This window comes from Falco punctatus, assembly GCF_963210335.1.
Source record: "Falco punctatus genome assembly, chromosome: Z".
NCBI classification, from domain to species: domain Eukaryota; kingdom Metazoa; phylum Chordata; class Aves; order Falconiformes; family Falconidae; genus Falco; species Falco punctatus.
This window is the reverse complement of record NC_137586.1, coordinates 41,924,462-41,945,355: the sequence shown is the minus strand read 5'-3', so window position 1 is coordinate 41,945,355 and position 20,894 is coordinate 41,924,462. Positions and strand designations below refer to the sequence as shown.

General features: G+C 39.0%; 1 protein-coding gene across 1 annotated transcript in view; it reads right to left on the bottom strand.

The window, feature by feature from the left end:
* The window catches only part of LOC308056779 (uncharacterized protein), a 42,303-nt gene extending 21,686 nt beyond the window's left edge, over positions 1–20,617 (bottom strand). Inside the window, exons 1-2 of the mRNA XM_080372616.1 lie at positions 1,199–20,617; positions 417–463 (exon numbers count right to left, since the gene is read on the bottom strand). Coding sequence (XP_080228742.1) covers positions 417–463; positions 1,199–1,467 — 316 coding nt within the window. The 5' untranslated portion in view covers positions 1,468–20,617. The remainder of the gene's footprint in view (positions 1–416; positions 464–1,198) is intronic.
* Between the last annotated feature and the right edge of the window lie 277 nt (positions 20,618–20,894).

Below are 20,894 nucleotides of genomic sequence, written 5' to 3'. Positions count from 1 at the left end.
GTTCATTGAAGATAATGATGCAGAGGTCCCAAGAGATTTGGAGACAAATAGGTAAATAAGAAGTAAAACCAGCTTGATGATGTCTATGATGAGACATGTGAGGTGGGGCAGGGCGGCGTTGACATATTTCTCTTTTGTGTTTTATTAGGACTAAGAAATTGGGAGGAGGGAGACAGGGTGGGGGACACACGGACAGCTTTTTGTTCTAAATTTTCTACTTATAAGGGCTGACTTGCTGTTATGAAAGTCTGAGGTCTGAGGGCTAGATTAGCTGCAATTGTAGAAATCTTTATTGTGAGCTAAGAAATCTGTACTTGCATACTACTCAAATCCTTTTGCAGCTTACATACTTACGTTAATATCAGCAGAGCAGAAGAATATAACAGAAAGGGCTAAGTATTGCCAGAATAGCTTACCTTTAAGCGTACTTTCCCTTGGGTCAGACAAAATAAATGTGCTGTTCCTGGAAAAGTATAATAATAATACTAATGAACTAGTAGTAATAATAATGCAGCACAAACTATTTCTATAAGAAACAAGCAAAGGTAACCCATACAGAATTAAATGTAAGGTATTTTTAAGATGTTTTGGTTTTGTATGTTTGTTTTGGTAAAATAACTAAAACATATAATTACACTGAATAATTTCTTCTCTGGCTTCTCCATTTATTTTCTCTCTGGCATCCTCAATTCCCTGTATCCCTTCTTACCTATTTCAAGAAAGGATTAAAGGAGTTGCTGATTATTAAATCAGATTAATTTTCCCATTAACTCACATAAATCATACACAAAGGGTGGTTTTCTGATGAAGGGCATGTCATCTGTGAGGCCACCCCAAGGAGGCACCCACCTGCTGGCCTTGCGTTAAATTCTTCTGCTCCCACTCGACCGTGCCACAGCCTCAGCCAGTCTTCTCACCCAGTTGTACTGATTCACTGAAGGTCTGTGAAGCAGCTGCCCTTACGTCTTTGTCTGGTAATACCCTCAAACTGTACTGCCTCCAAGCAAAGTCTTGCAGCTCTAGAAATTCCCCTTTTCTCCAAAATTCAGAGAAAGCAGTGCATCCCTTCTTACCCTTCCATTGCTCAGGCTGGATTGCAGTCTCATCAACTGCATTAACCAGACTTCTACAATGTGGCCTTTAAAATGGCGGGAGACTCACCAACTTTGTTCATGCAGGTAGTGATGAAGAGACTTACCACAACATGCAGCCTATAGCATGGACATGGCTTATCTCTCCTTGACTTAGGTTCATTTCCAAAACTTCATTTTTGAAACCTCTAGTAATTGTAAGGGCATTTTCCTGTTCACTTTGGTGCTGATGTAGTCTTAGCTGCAAGACTTTAGTAGTACACTGAAATGCAGTGGATGGGAGGATACGTTGTTTGCAATACCCTGAGGTGTACTCCCAGGTACTTGCCTCTTTATGTGGTGAGCCAGAGAATACAGGTGGTGCTGGGTGCGCCATTCAGCTTTTTGTTTTTATCTTAAACCAACATTTTCTTAACTTGCTACCAGTCAGCTTTAGTGAAAATGAGACCATCTGAAATGATCATTCATATACATACATGTGCCTTGAATCCAAAATTAGTAGGACACATTTCTGTATCATTAGATGCCTATTTTCACATGCCTCATTCTGGTAATTGGGGCTTGTTTTTCATATCATGAGTCAATAGCAGAATCACTGAAGGTGGAACAGGGTAAATGTGACTCACCCTACCTGAGGTCTCCACATGCACTTGGTAAGCACTTGTTTTTTATAGGTGACAGTAATGAAATAAATACAGCTGAATGCGTGGGTGAGTAAGAGATGAATCCACTCTGTGCTCAAGTGCCTGGAAACACTACAGCTAGCACTGGCATTTAACTGTGATGGCTAGGAAAGATGCCTTTTCACCAGTTAGAGATCCTGGATGTATCTAGGAATGTGGCCTCCATCTGTCCTAGTAAATGCAAACATTGTGATTCCAGTGATTCCAGATGCCAGGACAATGTTGTCATTGTCAGTAAAATGTTAGAACATCCTCTACAGACACAAGGCAATAACCAAACACCCGACACAATAAATCAAGCCTTATAAGCCCTCTTCTAGTATCCCCATCTGGTAAGTTGCTTACTGTTGCTTTAGGGTTTGTATACACACTATCGTCGTCTTTCCGAAAATTTAGGTAGAGGGTTTTATCCTGCTTCTTTTTAATGTTCAGCATTGGGGGTGGGTGTGGGGGGAGATGGATTCTGAAAAGTGGTGTGTATTTGTAATGGATTGCTTTAAAAATATATATTTCCATATTATATAGCACATTTTATTTACTATTCACTAATATCATAGAGCAAACAGTACAATTCTTTGCATATTTTACAAAAAGGGGTGATATTCTTCTCTTGAATCTGTCCTGTATTTGCTATCAGTGTTTCACCACGTGCAAGACTGCTTATTAAAGAAGCAATCTTTAAACAATCTGCTGGACTTCTTCTCTAAAGAAACCCATCTAAGAAGGCTATCTAACCACCATAAACTCTTTTCTAGCCTATCATAAACTACAATCACTTCCTGGAAAGAGCTCAGGAAACTATGTAGCCAGACTTTTTGTGGTGAACATTCTGCTGCAGAAAACAATTTGACTGAGTGCTGTTTTAGATCTGAAATGTCAACAATTATATATTCCACTATATAAATAGAAAAAATACTATGCTCAAAAGTTGCTTGCAGTAGGGATCAGCTGTGTAGTAGTAGAGTCTTTACATTATTAGAGCTATCTTTACATGTTTAAATCATAGCAATTTAGGTAAAATTTTGCCCAAATCAAATAGCCAATTAGCAAATAATACAAGCACAGTGCATATCCTCAAATCAGGGCTTAGGAGAATTAACAACACTTCTACATGTACCTTGGATTTGTTTTATGTCAAATAAAAGAGCAAATTAATCCTAAAAAATTAAAAGGATTATTAAACTAAATTAATACATATATAATATTTCCTCCTACTTGTATTTTTTTTACTGAATATCAAAAGGGCTGGATAGTTTTCTCCTTTGCTATTGGAATGATGTGTATTGGGAAGAAATTAAGCTGTGTGTTCTGGGAAGTATTAAGCTATGGCAACACTAATAAGTCTTTGAAGTGAAGCAATAAAACAGAAGAGCACGGATCTATTGGTAATATAGAAATGTAGATTTTCTTTAACTGCTGAATAATTGTTAATTCAGAAAGTAAACATAAAGTGTGTAGAATCTTTCAATTTCATGAATATATTTTCATAGGCAGAAATGCCATGACAAAAAAAAAAAAAAAAAGATTTAGCAGGCTTGGTGAATTCTGTTGAATGCTTGGTAAGTTTACAAATCTTTTATCTTAACACTTACTACAGTTTGAGACTGGCGAATAATTCACAATGAATATTTCATCAGACACATTTTGCCTTCTTTTTACAAATAGAATATCTGCAAACAGGTCATAGTTTTCCAGATTCATTTTTTATTTGAAATTATTTTTTAAAAAAGTAACCATGTAGATTAATCCAAAACTGTTATGTGCAAATATTTGACAGCTGTGTTGGGCTGGTTAGTTGTGGTGAGCCAGATATGTCACAAGGTATTCTTTCTATTCATGCACCAGAACAACAAGCATAAACTTCTGGAAAAAATATTCATACATGTGAATATGACATTTAGTTTCAGTGAATGTCCCTGCATGTGACAGGGGAGTATGTGTTCTATGACCATTTGTGCCAGTAAAAGGCAATCATTCAAATGTCTGTAGAAAGCAAATACAAAAGGGGATTGTGATTATCATGTAGCCAACACAAAATACAATCTCATTTTAAACAGGGGAATGAATTAACAATATGCTGTGGGCAGGGCAGATAAATGACACTGAGGACACAAAGACAATCCCAGTGGCAGATATTTGCATACTGTTTGTCTGTATATATATACATATACTGTATGTCCCCTTTTTGTAATTGTTTGATGCTGTTGGGTAACTTTTGTTAGATGAAAAATAGTTCCTAGGCAGTAACAGGCTAGGCTGATGACAGTAGCAACAGATATTCAATAGTCATCCTCAAAATTGATTTTGTTCCACACTGTGCTGGCTAACCACTGTCCTCAGGGTTGCTGGAGGAGGTGGAAATCACTTCTCACTTTGTAATATACTTCTTCTATGACAAAGGGTAAAAGGAGCTGGGTTAGAGAAGCTGTTGTGGGGGCCTTACAAGCAGAGGACCCTTCTAACCAGGAAATCTCCCATAACTGAATCCAATCAATTTATAACCATTTAACCTATCAGGTGCAAAATGACTGTAGTCCAGCTTAGAAGCTGGCATCTGTTTTCATAGAACAATAACACACTGAAAATTAGAAATTTCTCCCTGCCTTCCCCATGTACTTCGTCTAAATAACTCATCCAAAATGGGCAGTCCCTGTTGTCTTACACAGGCTGGCTTCTCACTCAGTCACACCTAACACCTAACAGCTAGCGTGTTTTGTCTGTGATGGAAATGGTGAACCCCACAGAGTATGCCACAGTGCACCAGCTGTGCATAAGCAGAGATTAGGAAGACAGAGATACCAGTGAGCTGTGCCAGAGGGTTTTTTACCTAGACTCATCAAAACTGGTTTTATTAGTATGCTTTGTTCCACATTGTACCAAAAGTGTGTGACTGTCACATATGTTAAGTCCAAACAGAGGATAAAGGTATGATAATAGCAGGTACTAGTATTAACACATTTCAAAAATCCATTGTAGACAGAAGCACAAGCATCTTGATTTACAGAGGTATTTGAAGTACTGTCATTCGATTTCGGTGGGAATTAAGTACCTGACCTGTTTAGACATTTAGGTAAATCTTACTAAACACTCATCTTCACCTCTAGGCAGCTAAATACCTCCATGTGTTTGATTTATAGTATTTAAAAGAGGTTGCTGAGGCTTTAACTCAACTCTGCCAGCACGTTAAAGACAGATTCTAGCCTGCATAAGACTCTGCAAAATAGTTAGCTAGGAAGTATTAGCCAACACAGGCTATTGCCTTAAATCTTTACCTCCAGCAGGTTTTGGTGGGTAAAAGAATTTTCCCCCTCAATACTGGTGACAAAACTGTACTTTAGATTGTCCAGGAGAAAGAAACAGAAACCACAAAATCCTTTTCACCAAAGCCAGTGATTCTTTTGCCTGTAACTGAATTCCACTGTAAAGCATGTGGTTGAATACACCTCAGCCAAACTTGAGCATTTTAGGCTTATTTGGGGATTTCTCATTAATGACTATTGTGCAGACCACCCAGCTGCATAGACAAAGTGTGCAGATCTGAAAATATTCCTGTGTATAGTGAAACAGCAGTCATTAGGACCACAAGTGAATACCATTTCCCTTGCACTGACTACACTCCCAGTGAGTCCCTCATTCCCCATCATAGAGAACGGCTTTCTATGAATTCCTTAAAAAAGAATGAAAAAAGAAAAAAAAAAATTAAAAAAGCAGCTGCAATGTGCACATGGCATAAGGAGTTTACTAAGGCATTACAGTACAGTGTCATGCAGGCTGTTAAAGAAAATCTGGTACTCTGGTGATAATGTGTATATTCATTCAGTATAAATGACTAAGTTCAAAAAACCATACAATGAATCATGGTTGCAAGGCCAGACTTGCTTTGATTAACTACACTGGTATAATGAAATCCAACAGAGCAATCACTGAAACATTTAGTTCCAAATGTAAATCTTCTTGAACTCTGAAAAAAGCATGTTAGGCAATGAGAGGTGGTATATAATACAGCCATATTTCATATAATGAAAGTGGAAGCAGTTGTAAAGAAAAAGGAATGTTAAAAAGTTGTTATGCTGTGTTTGGCAAGAATGAGTCATTCTGAATGTGTCAATCATGATAATCCAACATATTTTTAATCTAAAGGTCAATAGAAGCAGTTTCTATAGTGGTACAATAGTTATGCCAAATATGAAAGCAAGCATTTATAAGGCGATTTCAAGTATTAATACAGTACCATAATGTGTCTTGGAGAATTAATCTAAGCTTTAAATTGAAGGGCATAGATTGATCAAGGTAAGATAATTTTATTAAAAATGTACTGATATAACCCATGACACTTTCACTTCAGCAAGACTACTGTGTTGAATTCCCATATCTTAGGCATGTCTTAACTATAGATGAAAGGCCTCTTTTCTACCAAAAGGCAGAACATGCTCTGTCTTTGGGAAACCTGGGATCTACTGTTAAACTACAGAGCATGAAGATTTCCTCAAAAGATTACTGGTCACGCATCTGGACACAAAGGTATGTATTTTTTCCTAGGAAGCACATCTGAGTAAGCACCATTAACGCTAATAGATTACCTGCACCAGGGGAAATCTAGTCCTTAGGGATTCTTCTCAGTGCACACTTCACCTCAAACATCATAGGTTTTTCTTATAATTTTTCCACCATTTCCCTGCTGTTCTTCCCTTTTGTCCCTGCAGTTGACAACAGTCCTAAAGGACAGGGTTTTTTCAGCAGTTGGTAGAACTGTTATGAACACAAATACAGAGCACGGACAAAAAAGCCCAGCCAAGCCAAGCAACCTTGGGTTGTCTGAACAACACAACCAGATCTTCCATTGTTGCTTGCCCAGAGGATTTACTTGGTGGGGAGGACAGAAAGCAAAAGCTGTGGTAAAGAGCTCTTGCTGTCATGGGGAGGGAGACTAAGGATGAGGATAGCTGGTGTTGGGATGTTATCCACAAAGCTGTGTGGCCAGGTGTAGGGAGACCCTGGAGGACAGGGCACAGAAACACTAAAGTGGGGAAGCATCTTAGTAGTTGTCTGGTACTTCTTCCCATGTTAAGTGAGGGAAAGAAGAGAGTTCCTCTACCACTCTTCCAGCCTTTCTGACACAAGTTAAAATATTGGGCTCACCATAGAATAAATGTGCTTTCTACATATAGATTACATATAGACTATAGGTTAGCTTATATAAAGAGATTCGCTGTTACCTCTATGGACTATGGTCAGATTTGGTGTCAGTAGAAGCCATTTCCTCTAAGTCAGTGCAGCTCTGCCTGCTTACCCTCGATCTGAATAGGTACTAGAGGATTCACTACTCCAGTATTGTTGAGCTTGATAGAATGAAAATGGTTACATGAAGGAGTCACACAGAACATTACAATAGTCACTGCAAAATGCATACAGTAAACTTTGGTGTTTCAGACTGCTTCTGCACAATATTATGGCACTTGCTTTAAAACAGGACTTGTAACCTACACAAGAATTCTTCTTCAAAATTATTCCATTTAAATAGGTGAAAACCTGAATAAAAATGTGCTTTCATCAATAAAATACAGCAGTTTGTGCAACAAGCCATAACTGTCACTGCTGCTGTGAAGACTACAAGTATGTCAATTAATTTGAAGGTGGATGTGCATACTAACTTGTAAGATTCAACAGGCTTTGTGTTGGCCCAAAGGCTTTGACGTAACATCAATAGGAAGCCTCACACACTGAGTAGAGTATGAGTCAGGACAGTGAAAACTCCTAACACCCTACAGTGCTTAAGAGGGGATGAGAGTTTACTGGAAAAGAGAGGGCATTTTTTAGGATTATTATTTTCCTAGCATTAAATTATGTTTTTGCAATGAAATATCGCAATAGACTCAAGGCACAAAGAACATGTTTTAACCTGTTTGCAAATCACAGTCAACTTCAAAGCCCCAGTGCCCACATATAGCCACTAAAATCCATATTCCAACACCGAAATAACTATCCTGATTAAAGCTGCTTGTTCACTGTTGTCATCAATTTCTTTCAAAACACTGAATAGTAAATGGAAAACATGCTGCTTAGTGCTGCTAAAATATTTTCTATTATGCCTGTAAACTTCTCATTGGGTTTCTCTTCTCATCAATTCTCCTAGTCAATAGGGAGCTTGAGACTGAAGAGAACTAAACATCTCTTTGATTTCCTCATCTCTTCTCCCAAGCCTCTGCAGAGAGGGTTGCATGACTTTGTGGTTTAAAAGGAGAAAAATGAGCTTCATATGACACTGGCCCCAAAATTACCTGCATCTATATGCAAAATTAACACCATCACTGATTGCAAAGTATTATGGAAAATTAAGCACAAATAGGTTTGTTGCACACTTTGAAGGCCAGACATTTTATAACATATGGAGTCTGTAGCTTTATAGGGTATACACTCTGGAACTCCACTCAGAAGACACAAATTTCCTTGACCCCCACAAAACCCCCTGACTTGTAGGAGTGCTGTGTGCATGCAGAGCTTTTCCATGAGCAAGGAAATAGTGGGAGCAGATTCCACAGGGTTCAGAAAATAAGGCAGTCAAGTTATCCTCCTTACACAGGCTGAGTGTCGCCCAGCTTTGCTCAATAATATATTTAGGCATGTGTATAGGAGATTAAAGCACAGGTGTAAGTGCCTTGCATAGTTAGGAAATAAGACAAAGGTCAACCCTAGGAAGATGTGCTTTGTTTTACTCAGCTGTTTCTTGGGCCTCGTAATTTTTATTTATTAGAAATGAAGCAAAGCAACTCAGCCAGCCCTGTCTTAACAACTAGGTTGATCTGTTTCTTAACACTAAAGGATGTCTTCACCCATCTCTAATTTGTATAAATGGTAGCATGTGATGAAACTGAGCTGCCTACCAGCTAGAGACTGAGTTGATTTGGAACATACATCATGGGCACACTGTGCTTTTACTCTCTGGTGTAGCACAGGGGCGAGGGTGGGAGCACACAGAGGGGTTCTGCCCCGCACCTCCTGTGGTACCGAGTCCTGCAGAGAGCTCTCCTGGCAAAGTGCAGAAAGCCATGCCCAGCTTACTCACCTTGGCCATGGCAAGTCTCTACAGACTAATTCCTGGCTTTCCACAAGACAGATGAACCTGAAAAACTCTTTCCTGTGTTTTTAATGGCCTTTTTGCTCCATCTGTCTTGCAGAGCCTTTCCTGCAAAATCCTGGTTGTTGCTTTAGTTGTGATGGTAGTTGCTGATAATGGACAACACTAGACTGCAAGTTTCCATAAATCACACGTTGCAGTGCGGGGTAGGTAGGTTATGCTTATTATACATTCTTTTACATGTACCCTGACTAGTGAACAGTGAAAATGTGTCAGCATTTGAAAATTAAAAGAAATACGTTAAGAAGTTTAGATCAGAGGATTGCAGCAGTATTGAGGTAGAGCATAGTCAAATGAATTACTGCTTTCCCATTTTATAGTGACAGCAGATTAAAACAGTGGGGGAGGGGGGAAATCCCAGCAGAATAACATATCTGTGATAAACCTCCAAGAGCCCCAATGGTGGAATAATCTCAGATCAGAAACCAGTTTAGGGGGTAAATTTGAGAAGCCTTAGAATCCGTAATAGGGCAAACATATTAGCATGAGAAGTATTTAAGTGGGTAACAGGGTCTCCTGCCAGTACTACTGCTGTGAGTCTGTCCTTCAGGTCCCTCCAGTGATTATGCCAATATCTGCAGCATTAGGATTGGACACCTGTTAACCAGGATGAGCAAACCTTCGCATCTCTTCTGTGAAGAATCATGAACTGGGAGACTAAAAACAGACAAACAGATCCAATATCTTTATCCTTACAGCAGAGTGACATAAGCAAATATAAATCCCACTAGTGTTATTATAACGCCTGCTAAGCTAATTGAGAACATATTCATTTCTTCCACTAAACAAATTACTGTTACAATTATATGACCCCAAGGTCATCTCCTTTAGGAGATGCCTAGCACTTGAATTAACTATTCAACTCTTCACAGTAAGTGGCCTTGGCCAATCAATGCCAAATAAATACTGCTGAAATATGCATTTAATTACCCTAACACATTAGCTTTTAAAACCTTTTCTTTGCCAGCAGTTTTTTTGTTCACTAATTTATTCTGGAAGGGTGAGAGATTTTTGAGTCTAGCCTGAGCCTAGTGTTTGTAGACTCTGGTCCCAAAAAAGACCACAGCCAACCCTCACAGGCAAAACTGGTTACAAACTGACCGTTTCTTTGGTATGATGGAGCCAGAATTTTTAGTCCATATTTTTTATTTTGTTGATTGCAAGAAGCAAACACAGCTGGCTAACTTTGATAAAGTTTCAAAAGTATGCCCCTCCAATCTGCTTTGCCAGGTTAGCTAAGGACGAAATACCTCTTCTAATGAAGAATCCACGTTTTGCCAAACTCAGAGTTACTGCTGCTGAATTAGAACTGACAAGTAAAATGTCAGTGAGCTCACTACAAATTGCTTTATTTTAGAAATTATGTGGTTCAATTTACACATCAACTAAGGCTTGCTGCAAAAACATTAAAATGTAAGTTCTTCTGAAAGCTAAAAGCTGCTTTCCATCCTCCTGACTTGCTAAAATTAATCCTAATGAATCTAGGTATTGCCTATGGCCCATACCTGTAAACCCAACCTAAGCCCTTTGCATAGGCACTGCATGGAGCTCCAGCACTGGAGCACATCTTCCCTTGAGGAACACATGGTAAGTTATCATTTAGAGTACTCATGTTATGTATCAGCCCATAGAAGTAAGAGAGCTCCTAACCATTCTGCTGTAAATTGAAATAGAATTAAATTTGCCATTTACTTGCACCAGCGTGAATAAGAGTGCAACTTGGTCCTGTGTACAAAATAATTCCTGCATAACTAAAAATTACTGTCTTTTATTCTTGTACCATTTTTTGGGGATTTCGCATGGTTTTCCGTGTAAATAAAGAAGCATATCCAAACGGTGATAAGACTCTCATTTTGCAATTATTTGGAATCTAATTTTAATTAATATTAACTCTTTCAAAGAGGAAAAAAAATGATAACACCCTGCAGACTTCATACCTTCAGAAAAATAAAGTTTCATTAATTTTTAAACAACAGACATTCATTATTAGGCTTTCTGTGGCAAGACTGATTTTTTTGTAACTGATGACCATAATTAAGCCTCTCATAATCAACATTGCTATTACCAAACAGTACAATTTATATAATGTCTCCACTCTAGGAGACTTTGCTTTTTTATTGAGGAGAAAAATCAGATAATGACTGAGATTATAGTATAATACTATTATTTTTAAGGATATTGTACAAAACTTATCTAGAATGTATTAATCTTTAAACAAAACTTAATCAGACTCTGGCTGTTTAGCCAGAAAAGAACTGAAGGATTTGTCATGACTCTAATGCAATGTTGATGTTTCTCCTAGTTCTAGAGAAATATAGAAATTCAGTTATACCCAAGTGGCATTTTTACACATTTCCACATCGCTTATGTACTTAATCTAGAGCTGGCAGAATTCCGTATACACAAAAATTACTTGAATCTGCCACTAGCCAAACAAGGAACGTCTTCACAATTACTTGTAGTTCTATGAAGCCTTTTATTGAGCTGTAAATGTAGACTATTTTAAACTTTGCCTGTAGAGATCTTTGGAGATGGCCTGGTCTGGCAGTCAAACACCTATTTGTTATCAAAGTAAGGTATTTAATCAATAAATACTCTTGTTTTTCCAAGAAGAGGAAAAAAACAAACCTGACATAGGTGACCACTTCCAAAACTTAAATTCTAAACACCAACACCTGAGACTTCATGGGAGAAGATACCTAGAGAATGTTGATAATTTGCTTATAATATTTCTTGATTATTTTCAGCTGGGTTCAGAAGTGCTTCATGAAACAAAAAGAGGCAATTTTTTTGAGTTTAAATACTGCTCTGACAATGACAGTTCCTAGGAAAATGCTGATTTAGCCACAACTCACACATATGGCACATTCTTTTGCTGTTTCTCTGATTAAATATGTGGCTGCATATTCCTATTTATATTGTAAAATGTGTTGCAGAATTACACAAATTTAGCGGGGTTTTATAGTGCCTAAGTGACTTTGGAACAGAAGTGGGTTTTGTATTGCAAGGAATCTGTCCTCCTAAATTGTCTTAAAGGGAAGGATTTTGGAAATCTTGCTGAAAGTGTTTGTACTGCAGTAGTATGGGTTTTCCCTACTGCAATTTTAGTGAGGAACAACACTGTTATCAAGCCTGTTTTGAAGAGCAAAGCAGCATGATTTGGGGAGGACCTTCTGGTACATGGATTTGATTCAAAGTGGCATTTTAAATGTATACCCCAGGCCTGCTGAGCTTTTGGTCAAGCTGTGCAGGTCAGATTATGTTCTGTGGCATCAGGAAGTCAGAGAGGGCAGGGGAGAGGGCTTTCCATGATCAGAGGGTTTGCCATCATTTGCAATCTGAATGTATGTCTTACGGTGACATTAGCCAGATATTCCAACAATTAAAAAACCCCAACAACTAGAGGTGGCCAGGTGTTTTCTATCTAACTGACTCTTTTGAGGTGATGATAGAATACAGGCTTAATAAATGTCCATAGCAAAAAGCCTCGGAAGCTACCATAGGAGGAAATATTGTTTGTTTTCAAATGCGAAAAATTAGAACAGAATGTTTTGTTTCAGGCCAGCTCAGCCCAAATCAAAAAGTCATGATCTGACAAACTGAAAAGAAGCTTTTCATTTCATATCAGTTTGACATAATCAACGTTATGTGCCATGAGATTTGTGGTGTTTTGTGCTGGGGACCTGAAAGCACATTTAAGCTGCCAAATTCAAGTACATGTCCTAGGCCTGTCCTAATAAAGCTTGGCTGTACGTCATCCACCTCCCACTGATTTCCCCTCTCCTTTGCCGTGCCTTCTCTAGGAAAGAAATCAACCCCACTGAGAGAAAACTGTGACACAAAACCAGTGGTCCTCTCATCTTGCCGGCTGTGGGAACAGGGTTGCAGACTATACTATGGAGAAAACATGCCCTTTGCTAGAGCCATAACTTTGCCAGTGGAGCAGTGCTTTACTTTGCCTTATCTCTATTAAACAAAAAGGATATCTTATTATAAGTGGTCTTATAGGACCACTTCCAATGTATCAGAATATGGCCTACTTGTTTATAAAGGATCATATTTTGATGCTCATTTTTTAAGATGTAAGTAACTTTGAAGACATTTCTGGGACTACTGTGAGACAGGAGGTTCATGAACTATGTAATGACAGAAAAACATGCTTCACCATCTCCTAATCTATTTCAATGATATATCTTGCATGTTAGCTGCTGAATTCATAATATATCTTTGCCATGCCTAAAGCATTTTTTAAGTCAAATCACTAATTCAAGAAGACAGTTCCTTAAAACTATAAAACCAGTTACTGCTACAAGATATTTGGATATGTGACCCTAAATGTTAAAGGCTAAATCAAAAGAAGTGATGAACTGGCATTGCTGGCAACACATTTTTTCCTTACCTGTGTCTGCATAGAAACACATGGCTAGAATGAAAGATTTTTCCTGAAAAATAATTTCTAAAATGTTATACATTTTGTGTAACAGGCAGTTTTACAGGGAGCTGAAGGAGGCTGTAGAGCTTTTACCACTAGTGTCCCTTATTATGGAGCATGCACACCAAGTTACTTGAATGAAAATGAACGTGCAGCTCACAGCCCCCAAATCCTGCTTGTGGTTGCATTTTTGTACATGTTTCCTGATCAGCCTTGGTTTGGCCTAACAGATCTTACTTGTCTCCTGCAGGACAAAATAAGTTAAACATCTTTTATTATCACCTAGACACATCTAAAATATACTCTTGTGTGTATTATAAAATTATGAGAGTGTGTGACAGTATTTTAGGTGAAAAAAAGATCTAGCATGCATTATATATCATACTGAATACTTGCTGCTCCTTGCCAATGAAATATGAGCACACTTTGCAGGAGCTGTCCTCTGTTAGGATTTAAAGCCAGACAGAGAGCTACAGCCTGGACAGGCTGTAGACTATTTCCTTCTTGATCGGAAACAAACTTCTGCCACAGTGGGGTAGGGCCCTTGCTAAGGGCTACAGTGTTCATGGAGGCAGGCTAGCTGGAAGCACAGGTCAAAAATACAGCAGATGCAGGCAGAAGAGCTGTCTGTTGGTACCATGTATCTTTGACCTAAGTCATGTATCTTTGGGCTGAAGAATGGCTTTCACAGGAAAGTAGGATGCCTTGAGGGTCTTTTACTCCTCTGTCAATGAGGAAGCAGTGGAGTGGAGAAAAGCCCCTCTAGGGTTACCTTTTCCCAAGGGATTGGTAGGGACAGTCACAGGCCTTCCCACGGCATCAAGTCTATCTGGGCCAGGGGTGCACAAGCGGTGTGCTTAGTGCATAGTGCTTACCCTGAGCTGGGAACAAATACATGATGTAGACTCCTGTCTGCACTGCCTGTTTTTTTACAGCTGATGGCAAAGTCACATTTTCCCCTTTTGGGCTTCATGGCATTGTGGATGCTGCTGCTTCATAATTGTGCTGCCTAGGATAGTGAAGTTGGTTGATTTGAAAAGGCAGAGGGCACAAGAGAAGTAAAAATGAGCTGCTGTAATGAGACAAAGAACCCTTGACAGCATTTTTTTTCAGTGGGAGGATGAGAATCTTGTAGAACATGATATTCTGGAAGTAGTTCAGAATGGTGTCATGGTTTAACCCCAGCTGACAGCCAAGCCCCACACAGCTGCTCGCTCACTCCCCCACAGTTGGATGGGAGAGAGACTCAGAAGAGTAAAATTGGTAAACTTGTGGGTTGAGATAAAGAGACTTCAATAAGTAAAGCAAAAGCTGCACACAGAAGTAAAGCAACACAAAAAATTCATTCACCACTTCGCATCAGCAGGCAGGTGTTCAGCCATCTCCAGGAAAGCAGAGCTTCATTATGTGTAACAGTTACTTAGGAAGACAAAACACCATCACTCCAAATATCTTCCCCTTCCTCTTTCTTTCCACAGCTTTATAAGCTGAGCATGATGTCATATGGTATGAAATATCCCTTTGGCTAGTTTGAGTCAGCTGTCCCAGCTGTGTCCCCTCCCAGCTGCAACTGACTCAGCCTGCTTGCTGGTGGGGTGGGGTGAGGAGTAGAAAAGGCCTTGGCTCTGGGTAAGCCCTGCTCAGCAGTAACTAAAACATCCCTTATTATCAACACTGTCTTCAGCACCAGTCCAAAACATGGTCCCATACTAGCTTCTATGAAAATAATTTTAACTCTACCCCAGCCAAAACCAACACAAGTGGGGAAACACCCAAAAATTTAAAATTTGGTTCTGTTGGTTAAAAGCTAAATAGAAAGCTAAGATGGATATAAGGACCAAAAGATATAAGCAAGTGGAATGCTTATATTTGGATATAAACAAAAGAGTACCTTCCTTGTATTCAACCAGAAGTGCTCAGCAACCTTTTTTACATTTGCTGGGCACGATTGCTACATTAGCAACAGCTCAAGTGGAATATTTAGAATGAAATTTTCTTCACTATAAGGGTGGTGAGGCACTGAAACAAGTTGTCCAGAGAAGTTATGGATGCCCCATCCCTGGCAGTGTTGAAAGTCAGGTTGGACAGGGCTTTGAGCAACCTGGTCTAGTGGAAGGTGTCCCTGTGTATGGCAAGGGGGTTGGAACTAGATGATCTTTGAAGTTCCTTCCAACCCATACCGTTCCATGAATCTATGATTCTGTGAAATAAAAGACAAGCAAAACCCCATCCTTTTACAATCTCAAAAAACTCAGGAACCGTGCCAAAGACCATACTCATTCGTGACTGGAAAACCAGGACGGGTATGCTTGCAGTCCTCTTTCTCTAGTTTCAGTGAACAAATACCTAGATAAAACTACTAGCTTCAAACATCTTTTGCTGTATTTTTTCTGGGAACATCACAGCCATTCACTCTACAGCATTAACTCTGGGGGAAAGTAGCTGTTTCTGAATTTCTAATATTTTTGGAATTCTGGAAGGTGCTTCTTTGGTCATGGAATAACAATGAGATTTCACTTGCATGCAAAACCCAGCCAGTTATTGGAAAACCATTAATGCAAAAATCAGCCACCAGTGTTCTGCTATTGTGTTATGGTTGTATTGTACTACTGTGAAGGAACTGTCTGCACCACTTCCAAGAGACATGCACGTGAGGTTCAATACAGCAATAACAAAGAGTTATGTTTGATGCTACAAGGACACAAAGATCAAATGGAAGCATTCCAAAATGAGTGAAAACACTGGTGGCCAAGAGACTGAAAATACAGTTTGTCATAGCAGATGATCTGACTTGAATGACATTATTTTGGAAAAAACTTCACACACTCAATTACATTTTACAGTTGATAATGTTGACATTGTTATGACAGCCCATGCTGAACAGAACAACAAATTGGTATTAGAAAGCAGATAGTTCTAGGAGAGAGTGCCAAATGTAATGTTCGAACTACTTTTGTAAGGAGGAAATACAATGTTCTTACTTCATACCACCTGAGGAGCTGTCTTTATTTTGGGGAACTAATGGTGAGGATGAAAACTGCAATTCCAAACTGTGCAAAAGGCTCTGTATAAAAGTTTCCCTGAAATAACTCCAAGCAATTCATTCAAGGCTTAGGGCACACTGACAAAAACCTACTGTCCTCTTTACCTCTTGCTCTTCTTTGCTGTTACCCTCAAATGCCCCCACAGAGCTATGTTTAAGGGCAACAATCTGACAACCCAGCATCAAATATGATGAAACATTTCATTAGCAAAACAGCTTTTCAGTGGAAAAATATCCAGTACTCACAAGAAGATCTTTCAGAGTGTAGTGATTTCAGCTGTACTTTCCACTAGATAAGCTGCTAAGGTTTGATATAGAATTTCTGATAAAAAAACCAGGGAGCTAGCCATGATTTAATGTACTTCTCCAAATCAAATATAGAAGGGATTTAAAGCTACTGACACACACACTAACAGCCAGCCTGAGAGTTCTGGATAGCACCATTGTCTTGTATGCATATGGTTACATAGGATGTATACAGTTGCTCAATGTCAGGGAAAATCTGGGACATAAGGAGTACAAATATGTGTCCTGTGTGTTCAAAAAATTCTTCCTGACTTTGGGCTACTTCTAGAAATAAACAGACCACTTGTCAAGATGATATTACACTGGTAAAGAACAGAAGATACAGCTACTGTCCCCTTAAGATGCACAGAAGGGAAAATTGTTTCCAGCCTGGTTTACTTGCAATGTTTTCCATAGATTTCAGGCTTCACATTTTTTTGGATGTTCAGACATATTCCTTAACTAAAAGGTTGTGGTGGTGGTGGTGATTTCTGAAGGTATCATGAGTGAAAAAGAAAGATGATGAACAACTTAAAAATTATAGAAAAAGACTAGCCAAGAACCTCAGTACAAAAGCCATACCACTAGACAAAAGTAATTAGAAAACCTAACCTTTTACATGACTGAAGTTAAACTGATGTGGATTTAGCTTTTTCCTTTGTTTCAGATAAGAAGGTGCAAAATGCCAAAATTTACTTTGAATTCTTACAATGCATGAGGAAGGTATAGTAGCTTTTAAAACCTATGCTTTCCGAACAATAGACTTTCATTTCAAATGCCTGTGTCACTATGCAGGCTACAAAGCCCACTTTGTTGAATAGCAGGATTATTATCTTTTGACAGGCTGGAAAGTCCTTCACTTAGAACCTACATGTTCTTAAAGCTGCAATATCAGAAGATCCCAAACAACAGCTAATATCCAAAGACAAGATGAAAAGCTACCAGATGGCTTTCTGACTGAGTAGAGGGATTGTTCTGAGAAATAAGAATTTCTGCTAGGCCCAGGTCTGAATGCCTCACTGATTCAGTACTTCCAGCAGTCCCCTTTCAAGGAGTCTCCAGTAGTTCAGGGGAGACCAAATGCCAGAAGCAATGGCCAGGGAAAAAGGCATAGGGGATTACAGTGCTGCAAGGCTTTCTATGGAGCAAGCTACCCTCTCCCAGCCCCCAAATATATCTTCTTAACCTCTAAATTTTCATCACTGGCTTCTCAATGACTTTTTTTTTTTCCTGATCCAAAGGTCATTGCAGAACCTTTCCCTGCAAATTCCCTGTCTTTTTTCCCCCCTTTATATCTCTTTCCTCACTCAGATTTTCCTTCCTCAAACTCATCCTTATGCTCACTGCAAGAGGAAGGAGGGCTGACCATTCCCAGACTGGTGCCCTTCATTTCGCTCAGGTGCAGATCAGTTAGCAATAGCTTCAGGACTCTGACTCTCTGCCTAGGAAGTGCAGGCTATGTGTAAGAAAAGAGGAAAAATACTGTGAAAAGCACCAGACAAATGCCATCTTGGCCTCTGACTTCTTCCCTTCACCATTTCATGCTTTTCCTTCACCCCCTTTTTTCATAGAGGTGTGTTATGCATTTTGAGCCATGGGAAGTGAGGGGTAAACAGTCACAGGCCCAGGTGTAGCTCAGGGTGAACTCTCTGTGTGCAAGAGCCCTGGCTGTACAAGCCAAGCTTACCTCCCCTCACTGGCGCAACAGCATCCAAGGGCCGAACTGGTGTGGGAAAGAGGGGAGGAAGGTGATGAGTAACCACCTTCACGAAGGCAAGGATGTGCTGCCCCTTCCCAGAGGAGCCCTGCTCTTGGGGACAAACAGCTACAGCAGAGAAGTGGGTGTCAGTGGGAAAGACTGGGGCTGAGGAGGGCTCTAGGAACACCAGGATCTGGAACCAAGGATGATGCAAGGAGTTCTGACCAAAAGATCTAAGAGGCAAGGGGGTAGTGAGGGGGTTTGGGTGTCAATGCTGGAAGTCAGGTTCAAGATTTGGAAAGGCAGAACGCTGCAGTACTCTGAGGTCACCTTTGCCACAGCCAGATTTATTTCAAGTGGAAACAGGTATTTTGAAGAGGGAGGTGAGGGCTGGGCCTTAGACTAGACCAGAGGTTGGAAATAATTTAGTATTACAGAGAAGAAAGGATATCTTTGGAAAAAAATCTGAAAGTTAGAGATCTAAAATAACTGCCTTATTGCTGGAGGAAGGAAGGAAAGGAAGCAAAGGTAAAATTGTAGCTCTCTTTTTGACCTTTCAAAATTTTTTATTGGAGGCCAAGGGGAATAGGAGAGAATATTGTGAACTGAATAACCTCAGACACTTCCTTTGCTGCCTTTTGTCCCTCCAAGGATTAAAAGGAGAAAGCATAGAGACCAAACAAGCATTTTTACTCATAGAATCCTAGAATATCTCAGGTTGGAAGGGATCCATAAGGATCCTCAAGTCCAACTTCCTGCTCCTTGCAGGACTACCTAAAACTAAACCATATGACTAAACCATTTAATGCTTGCCAATGAAGCTTGAGAAATCCCAGCAATTAGCCTGGTGGTGACCATAAACGTATATAAACTTCAGCTTCCCAAGGTTCAAATAAGAAAAGCAAGGTGTGTCCAAAAGCTTTGATGGGCATAAGATTGAAACACACTTTGCACTAAGAACTGTGAAGTTATGGCTGAAGGCATCAATGACTACCCTTCATTTTAGATGCTAAAAACTGTAAGCTGCTTTCAGCAGAAGGCTCTGGTTGCTTTTCTGTTATGAGGTACATAATAATTAAATTATTTAAGTGTTAAATACAAACTGTTTCTGTGTTAAATGTGGAGGACAAAAGTATTGAGGAAAGGTACCATATTATTAGAATATCTTCAGTGCAAATTACTCTCAAAATTAGTCTTACATTTGATTACTTTAAAAGTATTAAAAGAGGGACTATAAAACTTGAAAACTTGTGTGTCAATAGCCTATGAAATAGCTACTTTTTTTTTTTTTTTTTATTCAGGTCAGTTTGCATTTTCCACTTGGTGGCATTTTTATTTTTCTACACACCAAGCTGACATCACAGACAAGCCAATAGATGCACATCCTTCAGAAGAATGCTTATCCCCTTCATAAGAGACATTAACTATGGAGAGTATCCACTGCTGATGTTAAATTAAGGCTTCATCCACTGAGTGTTCAATTACTCAATAAATATGCACTAGGTGTACTCTTTGAATACTGAAGCAGGCAATTGCTTCCTAAGGTGAGATATTTCTGTGCTCCTTCTATTAGCATATTGTTGCTTGGTTTTGTATATTCTGCTACCTCCAGCTCTTTTTCAAAGTACATTATATAAAGCTCAAAAGACCTGAGTGGTATATAGAATCTTCTAATGAAGAAATAACTTTAAACTCTCTTGACAGATATTTCTGAACTACTTTAGGAAAAGTCCTCTTAGATTAAAATATGCTAAAGACACTACCCAAAATTGGAGAAATATCAACAGATGAAGAAATAGCTCACAGCATCGGCAATTTTCAATGTACCAGACAGAAAATTATAAACAGAGGCCTGCAGACACAGCCCAACACAGTACTAAGGAAATTCCATGTGCCAAGTCATTAATCTACACTGCCTCAGTAAAAAGGGGATTGTAGGCTTGGATCCATATCATGATTAAGTGAATCTTGCCCAGAGAAGGACCTTTATATTTCTTCTGCATCATTTGTGGATTTGGTTTGTGGCAGTCTGTACTAAGACATATTAATTTCTCAGGTCATGTAACCATTCTCCTATGAAAATTAATCAGGCATGTATCATTCTGTAGGTCATTAAAGCCAGAACTCTTGCTTTAACACTAAGAAAAAAATGGACTTTACCGACTGCAGTGCTGTGGCTCTCAAACAGCGGTACTTGGATTCTTGTGATTCCTGAAGACTTCTTTGGTAATCCTCAGAATGAGATATATATATATCTCAAAAATAAAAAGCATAGGATGGGAGCCATTCTACCAGCATGTCCTATTGGAATTCCATCAGACCAGACTAGAAAGTGTCAATTAGACAAAAATGTAACCTCAGTTTTGAATTTGGTGCTGAAAAGAAACAAAAAGAGACAGTAGTGCATGTAAATTGTTTAATTAATATTAGGCATAGTTTATTAGTTTATTGTTTATTATTAAATATAGTATATTAGTAGTTTGTTAAAACTAGTATTTTGTGGGACTCTGTAACATTCTGAACCAA